Genomic DNA, 17,630 nt, shown 5'->3' with positions numbered 1-17,630 from the left:
ACATAGTAATAAATATGTAAAATACTTATTGATCAAATATAATATAATCATTTTGCTCTATATATATATATATATAAAGGTGAAATAGTGAAGAGAATGCCGTTTTTTGCTGGATTTGGCAAAGATATTGCTACAAAATCATATAAGGTGATTTTGATATATTCAAGATTTGGAAATGTTGATGATTGTTTCAAGGCCAAGGTCCTATCCCTTGATAATGGTGAGCAAAGAGGCACAAGTTTATATTGTTTAAATAACCGTACATTCTGCGAAGAGCAAACATCAGTCTACGCAAACAGATCCCTCTTTTGGTTGACATTATGTGACTATCAACGAACACTTGCAAAGCTACTAGCTATCGATCTTCACATCGAAGAATTTCGATGGATATTATTACCAGAGTGTTACGTCAGCTATGATTCTAGTATAGAAATGTGGAATCTGAATGACCGTTTGTGCGTATCGGATGTGCTAAAATGTTCAAATTTGGTCGTTTGGAGTTTACAACAAGAATATCCTACCGTGAAATGGGAGAAAATATATTCTATTGATATTGGGTTTATAAGAACCAACCAGTTACATGAAAAGTTTTGGATGCTTGGTCTAGCGGCTGCTTATTTTCCAAGTATTATAAATCATCGAGATCAAGTTTCTTTTTTCAGACAAAGAACGATTTCATATTCGCCAACAATGATTTCTCCTTCAAGTTTGATGTTATGATCACTACAGAAAAAAAAAAAGAAAAAAAAAAAGAAAAGAAAAGAGAGTAAATTATATCACTTAAATAGTATCACAAAACAAGTGATTTTAATTTAAATTGCTTATTAATTAATGATATAAAATAGGTGGTTTAACATCAATTATTATAGTTGATGTTATTATTGAATTATTTGACATCAATTCAACGAAAAGGATACAAATTTATATTAGTTTGCATCACTTCAAAAATATTGATACAAAATATGAATTCACATCAGTTATATAATTGATGTATATACTAATTTTATTCACATAGCTTACAAAATGATAGAAAATTAACATCAATTAAAAGAGGATAGAAATTTATATTAGTTTAATTCTTTGAACACATTTGTTGAAAGAGAGGTTTCACGTACGTAGAAACTTGCCACTTCTCTTAAATTCCATTATTTTTTACGGGGTTACTCGTTGAGCATTTTTTGGTTTACGTAATGATTTTAAAATGAAATAAATTGTTGATTATTAACTATACTACTCATAGTTTTCTTATTGGTTAAAGTACTTAGCACTTAGCAGAGTCGCACATTTCAGTTTAAGAGAACGCTAAACAAAAGCAGAGGATGATGATGAATCGCGATAGAAAGCGATGCAGCCAGCCAACCGCAAAATTCGAACCGCCACCTGTTCGTTAGTTTCCGCTTCTTCGAGCACTAGCTAACCTTTTGTTTTATTTCAACCGCCATAAGATTACCCTTTTGCAAATCCGAATCTTTAGCCGCACTTTGTTTTCTATTACTGACCATTACATTTACCATTTTAGCTTCTTCAAAACCGTGTTTGTAAGAAACTCTTGTGACTGCCCGGTTTGTAATTGAGGCTGAGGTCGCGGGTCGTGATCTTGATGGTGCTACTTTACTCGGCTCGGTCTGAAAATATTTAGAAAAAGAAATGTATAGAGGCTCCTTATTTTTGTACAAACAAAGCTTGCAATAGTAGAAACATACCTTGTGATGAGACGCCGGTCTAGTACCGGTGTTGTAGAATGAAGGCATTGGTGTTGCCTTAAAGTTGAGGCTTTTCCTGAACTGTTTAATCTCAGCTTCTACCTTTTGCTGCATCCGAAATGTTGATCCAATCCAATTAGCTCTTTTTGAAATGTAAAAAGACATGACATGTTTACATTTTCAAAGAGACATGGAGATGATGATGAATTGATGATACCTGTGTTTTGGCCTGAACTTGGTTTGTTTCTGTTTTCTTCGCATGTATTTTCTCCTCCAGTTTCATATAGAACTGAATTGAAAACAAAAATTTATAAGATACTCAGAAACAACAAAGGGCAAAAATGCTAGTATTTTGAAGAGAAAGAAGACCTCTTTTCTCTTCTCAGCTCGTTCGCTACATTTGAAACGGAAACTAGTAGAACCTGTACTCATCTCCAGCTTAGCAGAAGTGGTACTACTCTTGCACCTGCAAGTGAAACCATTAGATTGTTGAAGTCGAGTACTTCGAAAAAACTAGAGTAGTCTTAGTATTTGAACCTGTTTGTAGCAATAGGAGTTCGAGTCTCGATTTTCTTCGATGTTTTGGGTTGAGACTCAGTGGTTTTCTTCGGTCTTAATTCCTTTTGGCTATCACAAAACCAATAGGTCTTAATTCTTAAGCAAAGAGAAAGATAAAACAGAGTTGCAACAATTCTCTCTAGAAAGAAAAGTAAAGTACCTCTTGCCATCTACATTGGTTTTATAATTAGAACTTAAAGAAGAACCATTTGTCCTCCTTGAAGCAGCTTTTGGTGTTACATTATCTCTCTTTGTAGAAGCTTTAATCACACGCACATCATGAGGAATACTAGGTTTCACCTTCTCCCGCGACTTCGATCCAGATACAGAGGAGGAGGGTGTTTCCGTAGCATCGTATGGCTATGAATAGAGCAAGAAACACATTTAAGTTTAGATTTCTGAATTTGTCACAATGCAACAATCAACAAGGTATACTCTCACCTTTTTTGGAACATGTTCATCGAGTTTCGATCCGGTCTCTTCAACTAAAACAGAATCTTGAATCTCAATCTCTTGTGGCATCTCAGGAGGTCCAAGATCCTCACACTCAACAGGAACAGCAACTGTCCCGTGGTCACCACCACCTTCTTCTTCATCAAGCTCAATCACTTCATCAGAATTCACTAGAATCTCATCATAGCTAACACATTTATCACTTTCCTCATCATACTCACATTGACTCTTTCCTTGACCACATTTCTCTTGTTCAAGGCTATGGTTACAAACACTATTTGATCGACTAGTATTCTCCGAGAAACTCCCATCAGATCGATAATCCTTGAAACTTTCAGTTGCATGGACAGCTTCATCATCCGGTTCACCACTTGTTTGATGAACTCCCCAAGTTTGAGATTCAAGAGAAGCCGGAAATCGGATTCCTTTCTTCTTGAAATGAGCCTCAAAATGTGCTTTCATCTCAGTAACAGAACCAGGTTTAGAACACTTGTCAACTTCTTCAAGATACCTATTGTGAGAAAAAGATGATCTCTTCTCCCATGATAAACCCTCTTTCTCGAATCTTCCGAACGATATAGATCCAGAGTGGATAGAATTCCCCTGCAATTTGGTTTCACAAAACCAATAAGAACAATCCTAAAACGTATACATATACATACAGAGTCTTGCCTAAGTTCATTTGAGTACTTTAAATTTAATAGCTAGCATTTCTTAAACAAAGAGTCCAAACACATAATATCAAAATAAATACATAAATCTAACGAAATGTTACCCTCTAATTTTTCATGTTATTGTGACCTAAAGAAATTGACTTTTTTTCTAAGACATGAAGCACTACTCTGCATACATGCTACTAGGCGGTTAAATTTAGCAAATTCCATAGAAGTAAAGCTAAAAACAGTAGCATTTCAAGTCCATCTAGATTGATCTCAAAAAACGAAGATACAAAGTTACTAAAGATTCGACAAGAACAACCATAAACAGAGTAGTAGTAAAAAAACAAGTAAAAGTGTGACATTATTATAGTAGAAGAAGTTACCTGAAAACTAAGACTAAACGGTTCTTGAATCTCACCTGCCATAATTGATCTCAAGGAAATAAAGATTTGAAGAAGTGTAAAAGCTTTGAAATATAGAGAAGAGAAGAGAATCTAGATTGATGAGAGTGGAAGACGAAAGGGTGGTGAAAGAATCATGTCATGTGCTTTTTTCTTCTTCTTTTTTTGTCTTCTTCTTGTCAGAGGATGCTCACGTTCTCCGTTATCACCTCCCGTTTATTTAGGGTTTATCAACGGTCCAGATTCTTCGCTTATAAAATTTAGACGGCGGTTTACTGTTTTAACGGCAGATGTGGATCGAAACTCTGAAAGTGGCAGGGTATTGCCACGTCATAATAATGGACTAAGGCCCACTCATTGAGTATTATAAATAGGGTCCAATTAAGAATTTTTCTCGAGCCCATAAAGTTTAACGATGCTTTAAAAAAAAAGATCACGTGTTCTCTCTCACGTGACTCTCTTACTTTTCAGGGTTTGATTGTTTTTTGGTGGAGGAATATTGAATTCTGATTTAGCCAGGCCCGGCTCTGGACAGATTTGAACAAAACATTTGTATTGGGCCTCAAATTTCTGATGTCCATTTTGTGAGGTTTTTTTTTTTTTTTTTTCTTAAAAACCAGTAAAATAGACTTCAAAATTAGTAAAATAGATCTCAAAATTAACAAAAAATCCCATAATTAGTAAGAAGGCCTCATAATTAGTAAAAATCTTATAATTAGCAAACAATGTCCAAAAATTAAGAAAAAATGTTAAATAAAAACTGTAAATGGCCCATAATTAGCAAAAAAAATAAAAAAATTTAACAGTTTTTACTTATTAAAAAGGCCTCAAAATTTTTTTTCGTATTCGGCCTCCGATTTTACCGGACCGGCCCTGGATTTAGCTTTGGTTATTCTTTGTATAGTTAGTCGAAATAATGTTTTGACCCCAAAAAAAAAAAAAGTTAGTAAAATTAAAAATTATGAAAGCACTTTACTTTTTTCTCTGTGACAGAAAATTTTTTACAATTATGCCGAACTTGAATTCAGTTTATTTTGCAATAATCTTTTAAATTTAGATGAAACCTATTAATATGGCAGATGTTACGTCCATTTAATTTTGTTCATATCTTATGAATTAATCACATGATGGTTCCAGAAAGAGGTTCATGAGAAGATGTATGAACTCTCGTTGTATCTGCTTTTGGGCCGAGATGTTATCTTACTTGAGAAGATGTTTATAGAGCTTACATGATATGGATCTAGATATATATTTGTTGGTCTTTTGGGTTGGATGCGCCTGCTGCCAAACGCAAAGTAAGTAGACTTTGATGTTGATTTGTCTGACCTTGTTGGGCATGTGAGCCTATGCAAGCCTAATTTATGGTGTGCATCAGTGCATGTTTGGGTAGCATATGCGACAAATATGGCATCCATATGATATAGCATTAATATGTGTCGTGAAATCTCTTTGCACCAGTTTTTCATACACCTGCTAGTACTCTAGAGTCAATGGTCAAAACGTAAAATCTCAATAGTGGTGAATGTTTTCCCCCGGGAGAGTATAATCTTAGGTTCATCGAGGAGGTTGACATTTGTTTCATGCTAATTAGTAAGTTTCTCCATCGTCGAGTTGTTGATCACCGTTTATTCTTTAAAAATATGTGAAATCATTTGTATAGGTTTATAATTATCGATTGTAAACCTAATCCGTTTTCATTTTCAATGAAATATTTACATTCTTAGCAAAAAAAGATATGTGAAATCACGCTAACATTATACGTTGCATTTCAGAAAGAAATCATATATATAATCAAATGGATGAGTACATTGAAAAAATAAGTGAAGGGAACCAAAGATAACGTGAAGAAAAGTAGCTAAAGAACATGAAACACAATAACAAGTACGCAAAACCAAACTAATTGCCGGGATACACTTGTATTTGCCACATTCCTTTGTTTTTTTCCTTTTAAACTATACACTTCTTTCTCTTTCCTTTACAATTCTCTACTTAAATACCAAGAAAAAGAAGAGAAACAAATCTAGCCACACCATAACCATCAAGAAAATCTACTTTTTTTTGTGTGACAATAGAAATGACAACATGGGTTGTCCATTTTCTGAAAGTTTGTCGAAAATCACTCAAACAAAACGATAAGAAAACATATCATCATTGCGAGAATAAACTTAAGGTGCTTAATTTCATTAGCAACATAAAAAAAAAGGCTTTAAACTAAATTAATTCCATGAAAATTATATTAATATATTTATGTTTTGGTTCGTGAAAATATAAAGAAGAATGGATTTGGAGTTGGCATGGGTGTTGTATTGAGGGAGTGTGAATGGTCCCCAGACTCAAAGCTTCCTTTGTCTTGAGACTCCGACCGGTGTCCGTGGTTCGGCCGACACCCACCTTCACCTGTCCTTCTCTCTCTCAATCTATTCACGTTTACTTTTCTCTTTAATTTTGCTTTTGTTGATTCATGAATTTTATACATTGGTTTTCAATTATTAGTATGGTGATGGTATGCCACGAGAATGCAGCCACGCACACGAGGACACCACCATACCCTCTCATCAAACTTTTCCCCAATTATCTTCTTTCAATTCTTCATTTACCTTATCCTCGCAAAAACCCTTGTCTAACTGATGATATTTAGTCATAGAATCCATGTGTGAAATTTTAGTATCATAATGAAATATTCTTGTAAGTAACCCTAATGTAATTTATCTCTCCACCACTATATATACATCTCATATTCTTATAACAAATATCAGAGAGTATTATCACTCTATGATTACTTTATTGCACATGATAAAAGTGGATTTTGACCATTTTGGACGATTTTTTTTTTCTTTTTCATTTGACTGTTACCATACATATCATTTTTTGTAACATGTTATTTTTTTACGTAGATATCATTTATACGGTTTTATCTGTATCATCTCAGTGTTGTAAGACACCTTTTTTATTTCCCTATCATTCTATTTTTTATGTAAAATATATATTTTATCAAATTGATTTATAGACATGTGGTCAACTATCTTAGAATTCTATGTCATTGTTTAACATATTAAATAGTAATATATTTATTTGCAGGAATATCAAATGAATATATTTAAAATGTACATTTAATAAAATAATGTGTTAAATTTTCACCGAATCTATACGGGTAATCTTTTGCTATTTTTAGAATTTGTTATTGACCTATTTAAATCTTCATTTTTTTCATTTACATAGTGCTAAATAAGATGCACATTTTTGTAACAAGAAAAAAATGACATTTATGGTAAGGAGGTTGGGATGATTACTTGATTAGTTTCAAAAGTGTAGGGACAAAGAGACTATTTGGATCTACGTTCGCAAAATGTGATCCACATATATTTTCGTTCTTTTTCTTCGACAGGTATAATGTGACTAGCGATCCATTGCCTTCAACATATATGGGACAACTAAGTCACAGTTATTTTTTTCCTTCTTCGATAGGGTCCATTCTTTTGTTACTTCAATTCAATGTCTTTGCATTCAATTGGATAATACATATATAGCTCTTATCTATTCCACGTCCATTTTTTCATTCTAGTTTCATTAATCATTCTCAAAGGTTTGTTTGTTCAATGAACGGATTGTGCATCCGTGTTTACGACGTCCCTACCCTACGCGTTGCCCATCGTGTTGTAAGGTGGACGTTCTTGTTTATGCCAAAGCCGTTTACATGCATGGCCCAATTTGATCAAATCAAGGAAAGCAATGTTATAACGGGAAAAATCCAATGGAGATAAACGTAACATAAGGTGCCAATGAAGAGAATTTGTGAGCACATGAGAAGAGTGGGCAGTGGAGTAATAATATAGACACACCCTGCGCAAGTAGAAGAGAAGCAAACAAACAAGAAACATTCATATTTTGAAGATTATTCACTTTTTGCTAAAATGTACACTAGCTAGTATTACTTACGGTATGCACATGTGGGATAGTAGCACCGGCTCAATAATAATAAAAATCGTATGTTAAGCGCACTATCCAGCTCATGCGGGAGAAAATGTTGGTTTTAAAACTTGTATAAGAATAAAAGATTTATTAAAGTTATAGTATTTATAAAAGATTGATTCTGTCAATTAAAAATTGATTAAACTAAACAAATTCAATTTTTTAAAATTATTTATTACATGTAATCAAAAAATATTTAAAACATTTATTGACATCTTCAATTTCACACGTGTAGTCACGGGTGAGATTACTGGAGGGTGTTCGAAGGTAGATTTGAACATATTTGTTTACTATTGTTATTAGGATTTAACATTTGTCCATGACCTTTTTTATACATAAGAATGTAAATATAAAACCTGACCTTACTAGTCCATGACCTTTTTTATACATAAGAATGTAAATATATGAAAGTTTAATTAGGTATTACATCAAGTAACTCCTAAAACCTGAAATAAGGTAAATAATTTTTTATTTATTAGCCAATAAGTTTATGTTTGGGTTCTTTTGCTGCTTTGGTTCACTTCCTCCTTCGCCATTTGCTCTCTTTCAGCAGCTAAGTAAATGATTTTTGTGGCATTTGAAGATTCAGTTTGGTCGAGGTAATCTGTGATTGATCCTTGTGCTTTGGAGGTGATTGACTTTGTTTACATAAACTTATTGGCTAATCAATAAAAAGTTAGGAAGCTGTTTGATACTTCTGGGGTTTTTCGAACATTAAACTAGTTTTCTTACACGTTCAAGTTATATTGTTTTATAGTGAACATTAAAGGAAATTACACAACAAATATTCGAAAACCATTAGCGCGTTTAGTGTACATATGCTATTTCGGAACTTGCTCCTCAAACACACATCTCAGTATCTCACACGTACTATAAACCGATCTTGGTCCATGTATGTTTAATTTCTTGCTCGAATATGACAACCTTTCCTTTCCACATCAAAAGTTTATATGTATTTCTTCAACATCATGTGCTGTTTTTTTTTCTTTTGTCTTCATATATGTCATAATACCATATTTTGATTGTGATACGTGGAAACTGATAGTGGTTCTGTTTGCATTATACATATTTCTAAAAATTAGATTCAAGTTTTTTTTTTAGCAGTTAGCACATTACCAAAGTATATTAGTTTCATCTGAAAAAATGATACTATATATTATTACAACCGTTCTCATTTGAAACAAAAAAAAAGTTAAATTTTCTTTACTTTACGTATACTAAAGTTTGTAGTCATTTCCCTATATAGTCTATGAACTACACACAAGAATATCCATATTTACATCATACATGTACGGATGTACCTCGCTCTCCCTTAAAAAAATAGTTTTTCACAATTTTATAGGAGGTTCATTTAACCATGCATGCATCGATTTTTGTCAAGCATATATTTTCACCGAGAAAATCCTTTTCTATCGAGAGTCCAAAATACGATGTTACCGATAAATGTTTCTGATTCCGTGACGAATTTTCGATAATAACAAAATACCATTGGCTAAAAACAAAGAGATTATTATTATACTATAAGTCTAACTGATTTAAATGGAGGTGCACGGAGCCCATTACAGTTTTTGTGCGACGCATGTTGGTCTAATGAGACCTCTTAAATAGAGACACTTGCTAATCTTACTAATCAATTTAATTATATAGATTAGCCGACCAGTTTTTTAGTCGTGACGGTGGATTAACTGCTTTTAGACTTCTTTCGATTTGCGTCCCATTATGTTCCCATCCAATGCGACAACACATTCAATTGGTACTCGGAGCCCAATCAACGTTTTATCCACTAATTACTTACTTAATCACATATTAATCCCTGATTAATGAATACTGATATCGTTTTACGTCTGGATTAGGTGATCGAGTGTATAAACCACAGATTTCCAAAACACTATATTACTCCCTCCGTTTATGATTCTTGATTTTTCTTTTTTAGTTTTAGTTTTCTTTGGTGAAGATTGATTTAAACGTTTTTTGTGTACTCTTAATTTTAGTTCCTCCGTTATTCATAGATCGATATTTTAAATTATTTTCTTGTTTTTAATAAATTGATTTTGTATTTAATTAAAATGGTAGTTAATAGGAATAATTAATGGTCAACAATAAAAAAAGTTTAGTAGATATGTGCGGAATTAATATTTCTGTCAAAAGTTATTAAATTATTTTTATTTCACAAAATGATTAAAAAGGTAAGTATTAAATGTGTTTCTTAATATGTGTGAAATGGCTAAAAAATTAATTTATGAAAAACAGAGGGAGTATTAACTAAGGTCAATATCAAGTATGAACTTTAAAAGTATGAATGGAAGGTAATGAATAAATTGAATTACTAGTGGTTCAAAACTATGGGTGAATGTTTTGACATAAGAAAATGTCTAATTATAAAGAAAATAAATATATTTAGAAAATAATGTTAAAAATTATATGAGTGATTTAAAAAATCTTTGAAAAACACCAAATAAAGATATAGATATGGAAGTTGGAAATTACAAAATTTTCTAATAATTACATACAAAAAGTTTTCGGTGGGGAATTTAGGTTTATAAACAACTTATTTTAAGATAACCAAAAATATTTGAAAATTTGTCAACATAACCGTTTTGACAATTAAAATTGTAAGAAAATGATGTATGTTTAAATGGGTGGTTTAATCAAATAGCATAGAAAAATTTATTTTATTTTAAAAAAGTACATGTGATAAATAAACAAACTTATCAACAATTTTTTACATCCGTCATTTTTGCAGATAGAAAGTAGAATTTGGTTATTTAGTGCCTGGAATTTTTAATATTAATTAGTCTGTAGTAAGTTTTTATACCATGTAAAAATATTAGAAGTTGGAAATTTGTTAAATAATCAGAGATGGGGTTATTTAGATGGTATATTAATAAATTTATAAAACGAATGTGCAAAACGTCAATATAGTCTTTAATTTGAATTTTATTACTGTTTAATACTAATATGATAAAATTTAGATCCATGATCAATCTACTGAAATACAAAAACAATTAATTGTTATACATTACTTTATATCCAACAAACGCATGTCTAACTATATTATAACTTAAATACTAGGAAGGAAAAATCGGCCCGCAAAACGAGAAAAAATGGCCGAACTCTCTAATAATAAAAACTAAAACGAGTCATTTTCAGTCAATTTATGTTTATATCCATTTTTTACTTTGTTGAAAAGAAAAAAACATACTCTACTTTGTTAAAATAAAATTCGAAAAGAAATGAGAGAAAACAAATAAATAAATGAAAAGGCAGCTTTTTATTAAACTTTAAACAAACCTTTTGACTTTTAGTTACCTTTCTGCCTTTTCTTTATCTTTTCTTAAATAATTGTTCATCATCCCTACACACACATTACATGGTCTATTAATTACATCACTACCAACTTAAACTAATGATAACACAAAATGCTTTCAGTGCCAAAGCGCCTAACCCATTTCCTCCACTACAACTCTCATCATTTACCACTGCAGAAAAGAATCACTAAATCCACCAAATTTGATCAGAAAGTTTACTAAATCTCAGCAATTAAGAAAAATAATAGAAACTGTTTATTTCTAAAGCGTTATTTGCTCATGTGAAACTGGAAGGAGGGAAGATTCAAAATCAAAACCACACTTTTCTTCGCTAGAAAAAATCTACACAGTAATCAACTAAGAGTTACCTGAACCTAATCAAAGAACACAAGTAAAAAAAGACTCTGTAAAAAATAAAAGTTACAAAAATAATAAATTGTCTTCATCTTCCAATCTTTTATTTATCTTTTCTTTGTCTCGTTGCCCCATGTTTTGCTCCTCCTTATCTGCGTCCCATTGTCTCACTCAAATTATCTCCCAATATTCTATATGGGAGAAGAAAGGGTTTCTTGGCTTGTAATGTAGGCATCATCATTCCTTAAATCATGCTACTCCCTAGTTTTACTTATATACTCTAAGCTTTTAGTTTGTTCCATGAGCCACTCTTGTGTCTCTCTTTCTTCCTTCTTCCTCTACATTTGATCCCTTTTCGGAAATTTCATAATCGAAAGCTTATAACCCGAGTAGAATGTAGTAAACCAGCGTGATCGGAAGCGCTATAAGCATTCCGAATATTACCCTGACAAGTCATCAAGTTATGACAATGTTAAATGTTATACAAGGATATATAAAATTAGTAATCATATATTCTAATGGAATAATTATCATAAAACCCATGACTTACCCTGTACTTAAAATAGCAGGATGAACATTGTACTCCTTTGCAAACACAAAGGGCACAATTCCTTGAGGTAATGCAGCCTAAAAAAACATATCACATTTTTCATCGTGTTATTAAAGCTAAAATGGTTATAACCAAAAAAAAAGATAATATTTTTACCTGAACTATAGCGACACGCAGTAAATCACCACGTAATCCGATGGCTATAGCAGCAACCGCCATCACGGCAGGACCCGTAAGGAACCTAACCGCCATCGCAAACGTTGCCACTGAGTTCCCACAAGCGATTAATTTGGGTTGCAACGCCATGAACAACCCTACACGATTTTTCACACAAAGTTTAATTTCAAAATCAGGCAATCAATATAATTTTATAAATCTAGAAAAAATCCAATCAAGTCCCATAAAAATGGGGACCATGACGACTATCAACAACACGAGACCATGTCGTCCACCATTACCATTTATCTAATAAGACACTCACAACACTGCCCCACCTGTCGGATGGTCCATCCCCAATTTTTGTTTTTCTTAATATAAATCACAATGACAAAAACAGCATATAAATTTATGAACTACCTAATTTAATTCCATTATAATGTAATTGGGTTAATATGTCAACGAAATACATGCAAAATTTAGAAATTTTCAGTGACAAATAAATAACACGTTTGGTATGAATCAGATTTATTCATTTAAATGGATTAAAAACTAAAATTTCCAAAGGAATAAAAACAGAGTACGAAGAATGACTTACCCAAACTAAACATTGCCATTCCAAGACCAGCATCAGATAGAATGGAGATAGATTGTTGAATGATTTTGGGCATTGCTACGTGCCACCTTCATATTCAATACCGGGATAAATTTCCTGATAACCGGTTGGTTCGAGTTAAAAATAGTAATTAATTTTGATTTTTACTAACCGGAAAGCGACGAGAGCCCAAATAAGTCCAATGAGACTAGAGTAAGTGTTTGGGTTTCTGATGAGTTTCCTCCACACCATTATCAGTATCAGCCTTGTCATCACGCTAGCCGGCGGCATATTTTTTCGTTGACTTGCTTCGCCTCCGGCGGCTCCTCCAAGACCTGTCTTTGATTGTAATGCCGTGGAATTCGGAGCGAGTTTGTTGAGTCCATTCTCGGCGTCTTTTGGTCTCTCTCCTTCTTCTTCTTTTCCGGCGAAACTAAATTGTTGTTCACCTCCAAAATCTCCACTCGCTGGATGAGCTAGAGCTATAGTCAACACACAAAACAGAATTGAGAAATTTTGTAATTTCTTATCATGAAAGTTATTAAAAGACTACTAACCTTTGCTCTCGCCGTTGTGAGATTGATCAGGGACTAACATACGGATCTCTTTGGCACCTTGATCGGATCTTCCGCCTTGTTCGTTGTCGGGTGCTCCGCCGAAAACGTTAAGACCCGCCCGGTCTGAAACAGGTGACCCGTTGGAGCTCCAGACAAACATGTGAAGCTCCTTGGCGTCATGGCTGTTTGACTTGCCGCCCGTTGGAAGAGTCGTTTGCTGATTCGTAGTGACGTCTTTCAGGTTTTTATTGACGCCTTTATTGGCGGTGGATGTGGTGGTTGAGGAGAACTCTGGATTGGGAGCCGGATAAGACCCGGCTCCTCCTCCAGGGTAATATCCAAATCTCGGGGAGGAAGCCATGGCGCAATTCTCCTCGAAGTTTGAAGGTCGAGGAGTGGGGCCCCTTGAAGATTGGACGGAGTACATATCGGCCGGACCGAAATTGGAGAGACGGCCGCCGGGGAAACCCATCATCGAGTAAAAATCAGAGTGGTTGAAATTAGAGCCTCTTGGAGTGGTACTGAGACTATAAATCTCAGCTCCGGTGAGATTTGACGGTCGTGGTGTCATGTTAGGGCCGCAGAACGAACGACGTGAAGCGTTGGACTTTCTCACGGTGACGTGAAGCTTCCCGTCGTCACCAATCTCTGCATCGGTCTCAAGAAAATCGTGGCCGTCAAGCGAAACGACGTCGGATTCAACTTTGAAAGAAACGATGGAGGCAGCTGTTTCAGGGAACTGCTCCATGATAAGCATCTTGGCGCCTCGAAACTCGAAGAGAAAAAGGAGAAGCGTATACCAGATGATACACTGGAGGACAACGATTTGAACCATGAGGGAACCAGAGTATTCGCCGTACATGGCGATCAAGAGAGGAATCCCCATAACAAGAGTGTTGGGAAGTGTGGAGAGGGAAAAGATTGTGATGCTCCACTCAAGGCTACCGGAACGGGTGAGATTAGCCCAGAGGACTAAAAGGGACAACATGATGATTTTTTGGAGAGTGTCGGCGGCGATGAACCGGAGATTCATGGCGTAAGGATTGTTTGTGGAGATGAAGTGAAAAGAAAGGAGAGGGACGGCGAAGATGGCGACGAAGCGGTTGATTCCGGAGCATTGGTCGGGTGAGAAGATCTTCCACCACCGGACAGAGCCGTAGGCGAGGATCATCGCGACGTAGAGAGGAATCACGGCGGTGAGGACCGTATAGAGGTCGTGCCATGAGATCATCTTGATGGGACAAAAATAGAAACAAGAAAGAAAAAATGGAAAACCGTTAAGCAACGGTGTCCGATGGAAGAAGAAGAAGTGAGAGGACTTGGGAGCAGTGTGTGTGTGTGAAGGAGTGAGCAAGTTTGGGTTTTGAGGATATAATTTAAGGAGGGATGCTACTTTACACCTCTTTATACAGCAAATACGTGACCACCCAAGTTCCTTTTTACTATTTTATTTTATTTTATTCTATTCGTTCGTATTTTTATTATCAATCTTATCAAAACATAACAATATAGTTTTTTTCCTTCTTTCAAATATTGTTTATAAGATTTAATATGTTTTGTTTAATTTGTAAATACTATATATATATATATATATTTTTCATATATTAGATAATACATCTCATCATATGGAAAGTTTAAAATAATATAGATTTCATGAGAACGTTTTTCAACATTTTATATTTTATACTACATAACAAAATTCTAGTAATTTTGGTTCAACCGATAGAAACGGACATTATAGATAACAACGTACCCATAATTAAAATAACGGGTAAATAAGAATATTGATGAATAATGATTTCAGTGACATACATGTGAATGATTTTTCATTTTTATGCAAATTAAATTAAAGAAGATTAGAGTAAAATGGGAAAAATAGAAACTGAGTCTGCAACATTTTTTACTTGTACAAATAGCATCTGAGTTAGATCTTAAGAAGAAGGTCTACATGTGGCAACTCTACTTTTGGGGATGAGCATCGCAGAGACATACCTTTTCTCTTCTGTCCCCTCTTCTTTGCTTTTCGTATTTTACTTTACCTTTCTTTCACATTCTCTAACTAATCCATTTTCGTAATAAGAATAAATCAATATCGATATCAATATTAAACATATGGGTATATTACTAAATTAAAAACTAATATCTTGTTACCCCGGCTAATAATAAAAAAGCAATAGTTCAATATCAAAAATAAAACACTTTATATAAGTAATCATTAGAAAAATATGGAGACAGGATGGGCTGGAGACAAAGAAGATCCACTAAGGAATTGGATGGCTCTAATGGAATTTGGCTAATGGCGTCGAGTGTGTCTATATGTTATTGTTAGGTTTACTTATTTGTCCCGTGAAGTAGGCAACACTCAATTACTCCTTAGACGACATAAATTTTAGCCTATATTCTCATCATTAAGCTTCTGTCTAATACCCCTTCATGAATCATGATATTAGTTAACATGTCGCTTCTGAATTATTTGTTCAGATAAACTCAAATCTGAATTTAGTATAGAAATGATCGGTAAAAAAAATTAACAAAAAAAAGAGATGAACGGAAATTATAACTACACTAGTTATGTAAAAGAAGAACAATCAGTTAAATCACTTAACGTAGAAGAAGAAAAATAAAGTTTTTTCTATATTTTATTCATATAAAGTTTTTTCCCCGATATGGGCAATACTACCTTTTTAGTACACAGCCAAAGATTCACATGAGTAAATAGCTGAGACAGAGAATGTCGTGACCTTCTTGTGCCTTAGTGTTGCTGTATCTTTCTGATTGCATAAAATATTACTAGACACAACTTCCTCGAATAGGTCCAAACATGAATGATTAATTGCGATTTAAGCTAGATAAAATCTGCCGTCCTTACAAAACCATATTATAAACTTTATTCAACTATTTATCATATTCGAATCAACCTATTATATCTTATTATTTTCATTCAATTGACATTCAATTAACCAAATATATAATCCTAAATACCGGCAAAAGATTTAGGGAACTTTTGGAAGCACATCATAAGTCAGCTTAACCATTTCCATTAACTACCAAAATATTACATCTATTTAAGTGTAATTAGGGTATCCCGTAATTGATAATTCTAGCTAATAGTACACAATAATCTACAGAAAAAGTAGTACCCAAATATACATATTCCAAAATAAAGCCAGTACACACAGTGTCGTGCAGCCATGAGGCTATGACTCAAAATGTTTATGGCTAAGTTTTAAAATGTGCCCTCTTTTAATTGTTACAAAAATATCATCGAAAATTTAGGTTAAACTTGAATTCAATAGAGTACTAAAAGAAAGAAAAAGAAGTATTATACAAAAAAGGAAACTAAAGTACGGTATCATTTAATAAACACACTATATGCCATAAAATTATGTTTGTCATTAAATAATCAAAGTCCAAGTCAATTCTTTAACATAGTTATCGCCTTTGATATACGGAATTATAGGAACGATAACGAAATTTAGACTAATATACGACTGATGCTTTATCTCTGAGATATATATACTTATCAACCGCTACCGAATGGAAAGAAGGACGACATTCTCACAAACAACCACACACACTAGAAAGAAAACTAGAAAAGAAAGAAGAACGGTGTTGGTGTAACATAGCGATCATAAATCTCTTATAACTCTGTGAAATTTTTCAAAACGATATTTACTTTGAGAACCGAGAGAATTATACATAAGTATGCGGTTTAGTCAGCTTCGCAGTTATTGATACAAATCAAACGTGTGGTTAAAACTTCTGAGCGATCAATATATTGATTCCTGTTATCCAAAAGAAATGGTACGTCGAAGCGATTTAGACAATCTCGAAAGTGAACAATGATGGCTACTGCCTACTGGTGATTTTAACACGTGATTAAATTAAAAAGGTGAAATTTTCATACACTTTTCAATTACTCACTCCTAAAGAATGAAAAGTTAAAAGAATCGATCGTATTCAATAATCTGGGGCAAAGACTAGGAAAAAGTTCACTAGCAAGTCCAAGAAAGAGAATGACAGATGGGTGAGAGTTGTGAACGTGAATTCTACATGTTATAACGTACACGACTGAATCATCTTTATAATCATCTTGATGATGTGATAAAAGTTCTTCCGTATATTGCAAAGTATGAATTTTAAAGTGACGGTATCACAATACATTTTTGTACAAACCAATAGATTATGTATGATATATGGTCCATCAGTTTTCATACAAAAATCAATTTAAAGTTTAATTCATTTTTCAAAATATTTCTGAATTCTTATATATATAGTTTTCTTGATTTCTACAAAATTCAGAATAAAAAAAGAGTAATTTCTGTTTGTTTGGTTTTCCTTTAAAGTTTAAACACACCATTTTTATA

The 17,630-nt window shown here is 33.5% G+C and overlaps 5 protein-coding genes across 6 annotated transcripts in view; 3 read left to right on the top strand and 2 right to left on the bottom strand.

Annotated features, from left to right (window-relative positions):
- The window catches only part of LOC9323404 (putative F-box protein At1g71320), a 1,385-nt gene extending 579 nt beyond the window's left edge, over positions 1 to 806 (top strand). The window contains exon 2 of the mRNA XM_002888761.2: positions 80 to 806. Coding sequence (XP_002888807.2) covers positions 80 to 720 — 641 coding nt within the window. The 3' untranslated portion in view covers positions 721 to 806. The remainder of the gene's footprint in view (positions 1 to 79) is intronic.
- Positions 807 to 1,191: 385 nt separating this feature from the next.
- On the bottom strand, positions 1,192 to 3,883 carry LOC9324870 (protein WVD2-like 7). Of its 2 annotated transcripts, none has more exons than XM_002887293.2 (8): positions 3,757 to 3,883; positions 2,703 to 3,317; positions 2,422 to 2,621; positions 2,241 to 2,330; positions 2,073 to 2,169; positions 1,921 to 1,992; positions 1,704 to 1,811; positions 1,192 to 1,625 (listed from the first exon to the last, which is right to left on the bottom strand). In XM_002887293.2, the coding sequence occupies exons 1-8, from the start codon at positions 3,796 to 3,798 to the stop codon at positions 1,410 to 1,412; spliced, it is 1,440 nt and encodes a 479-aa protein (XP_002887339.1). In that variant the 5' UTR covers positions 3,799 to 3,883; the 3' UTR covers positions 1,192 to 1,409. The 2 variants fall into 2 exon arrangements, with proteins under 2 accessions (XP_002887339.1, XP_020865667.1); XM_021010008.1 differs by having other exon boundaries at positions 3,792 to 3,876.
- Positions 3,884 to 3,903: 20 nt separating this feature from the next.
- On the top strand, positions 3,904 to 4,167 carry LOC9323403. The gene is given in 2 exon segments (XM_002888760.2): positions 3,904 to 4,026; positions 4,028 to 4,167. Coding segments are annotated over 2 exon segments (219 nt in total). The 5' UTR covers positions 3,904 to 3,915; the 3' UTR covers positions 4,136 to 4,167.
- A 2,429-nt stretch (positions 4,168 to 6,596) lies between these two features.
- LOC110224250 lies at positions 6,597 to 7,784 on the top strand. The gene is given in 2 exon segments (XM_021010179.1): positions 6,597 to 7,437; positions 7,440 to 7,784. Coding segments are annotated over 2 exon segments (114 nt in total). The 5' UTR covers positions 6,597 to 7,370; the 3' UTR covers positions 7,487 to 7,784.
- A 3,499-nt stretch (positions 7,785 to 11,283) lies between these two features.
- Positions 11,284 to 14,742, bottom strand: LOC9323402 (auxin efflux carrier component 3). Its single transcript, XM_002887292.2, has 6 exons — positions 13,264 to 14,742; positions 12,879 to 13,188; positions 12,710 to 12,795; positions 12,112 to 12,269; positions 11,956 to 12,032; positions 11,284 to 11,850 (listed from the first exon to the last, which is right to left on the bottom strand). Exons 1-6 carry the CDS (start codon positions 14,492 to 14,494, stop codon positions 11,784 to 11,786), a joined length of 1,929 nt encoding a protein of 642 aa, XP_002887338.1. The 5' UTR covers positions 14,495 to 14,742; the 3' UTR covers positions 11,284 to 11,783.
- Between the last annotated feature and the right edge of the window lie 2,888 nt (positions 14,743 to 17,630).

This window comes from Arabidopsis lyrata (assembly GCF_000004255.2).
Source record: "Arabidopsis lyrata subsp. lyrata unplaced genomic scaffold ARALYscaffold_2, whole genome shotgun sequence".
NCBI lineage: Eukaryota > Viridiplantae > Streptophyta > Magnoliopsida > Brassicales > Brassicaceae > Arabidopsis > Arabidopsis lyrata.
Note: the sequence above shows the minus strand (reverse complement) of the source record. Positions and strands in the feature narration are given on the sequence as shown.

Excerpts from the sequence above, each read along its gene's own strand:
- LOC9323402 (XM_002887292.2), bottom strand. The coding sequence starts at position 14,494 with ATGATCTCATGGCACGACCTCTATACGGTCCTCACCGCCGTGATTCCT. Across the intron at positions 13,189-13,263 it reads TCACAACGGCGAGAGCAAAG|CTCTAGCTCATCCAGCGAGT; the intron begins GTTAGTAGTCTT and ends TGTTGACTATAG. Across the intron at positions 11,851-11,955 it reads CCTGCTATTTTAAGTACAGG|GGTAATATTCGGAATGCTTA; the intron begins GTAAGTCATGGG and ends ATGACTTGTCAG.
- LOC9324870 (XM_002887293.2), bottom strand. The coding sequence starts at position 3,798 with ATGGCAGGTGAGATTCAAGAACCGTTTAGTCTTAGTTTTCAG. Across the intron at positions 3,318-3,756 it reads CGTTTAGTCTTAGTTTTCAG|GGGAATTCTATCCACTCTGG; the intron begins GTAACTTCTTCT and ends ACCAAATTGCAG. Across the intron at positions 2,622-2,702 it reads ATGAACATGTTCCAAAAAAG|CCATACGATGCTACGGAAAC; the intron begins GTGAGAGTATAC and ends CTCTATTCATAG.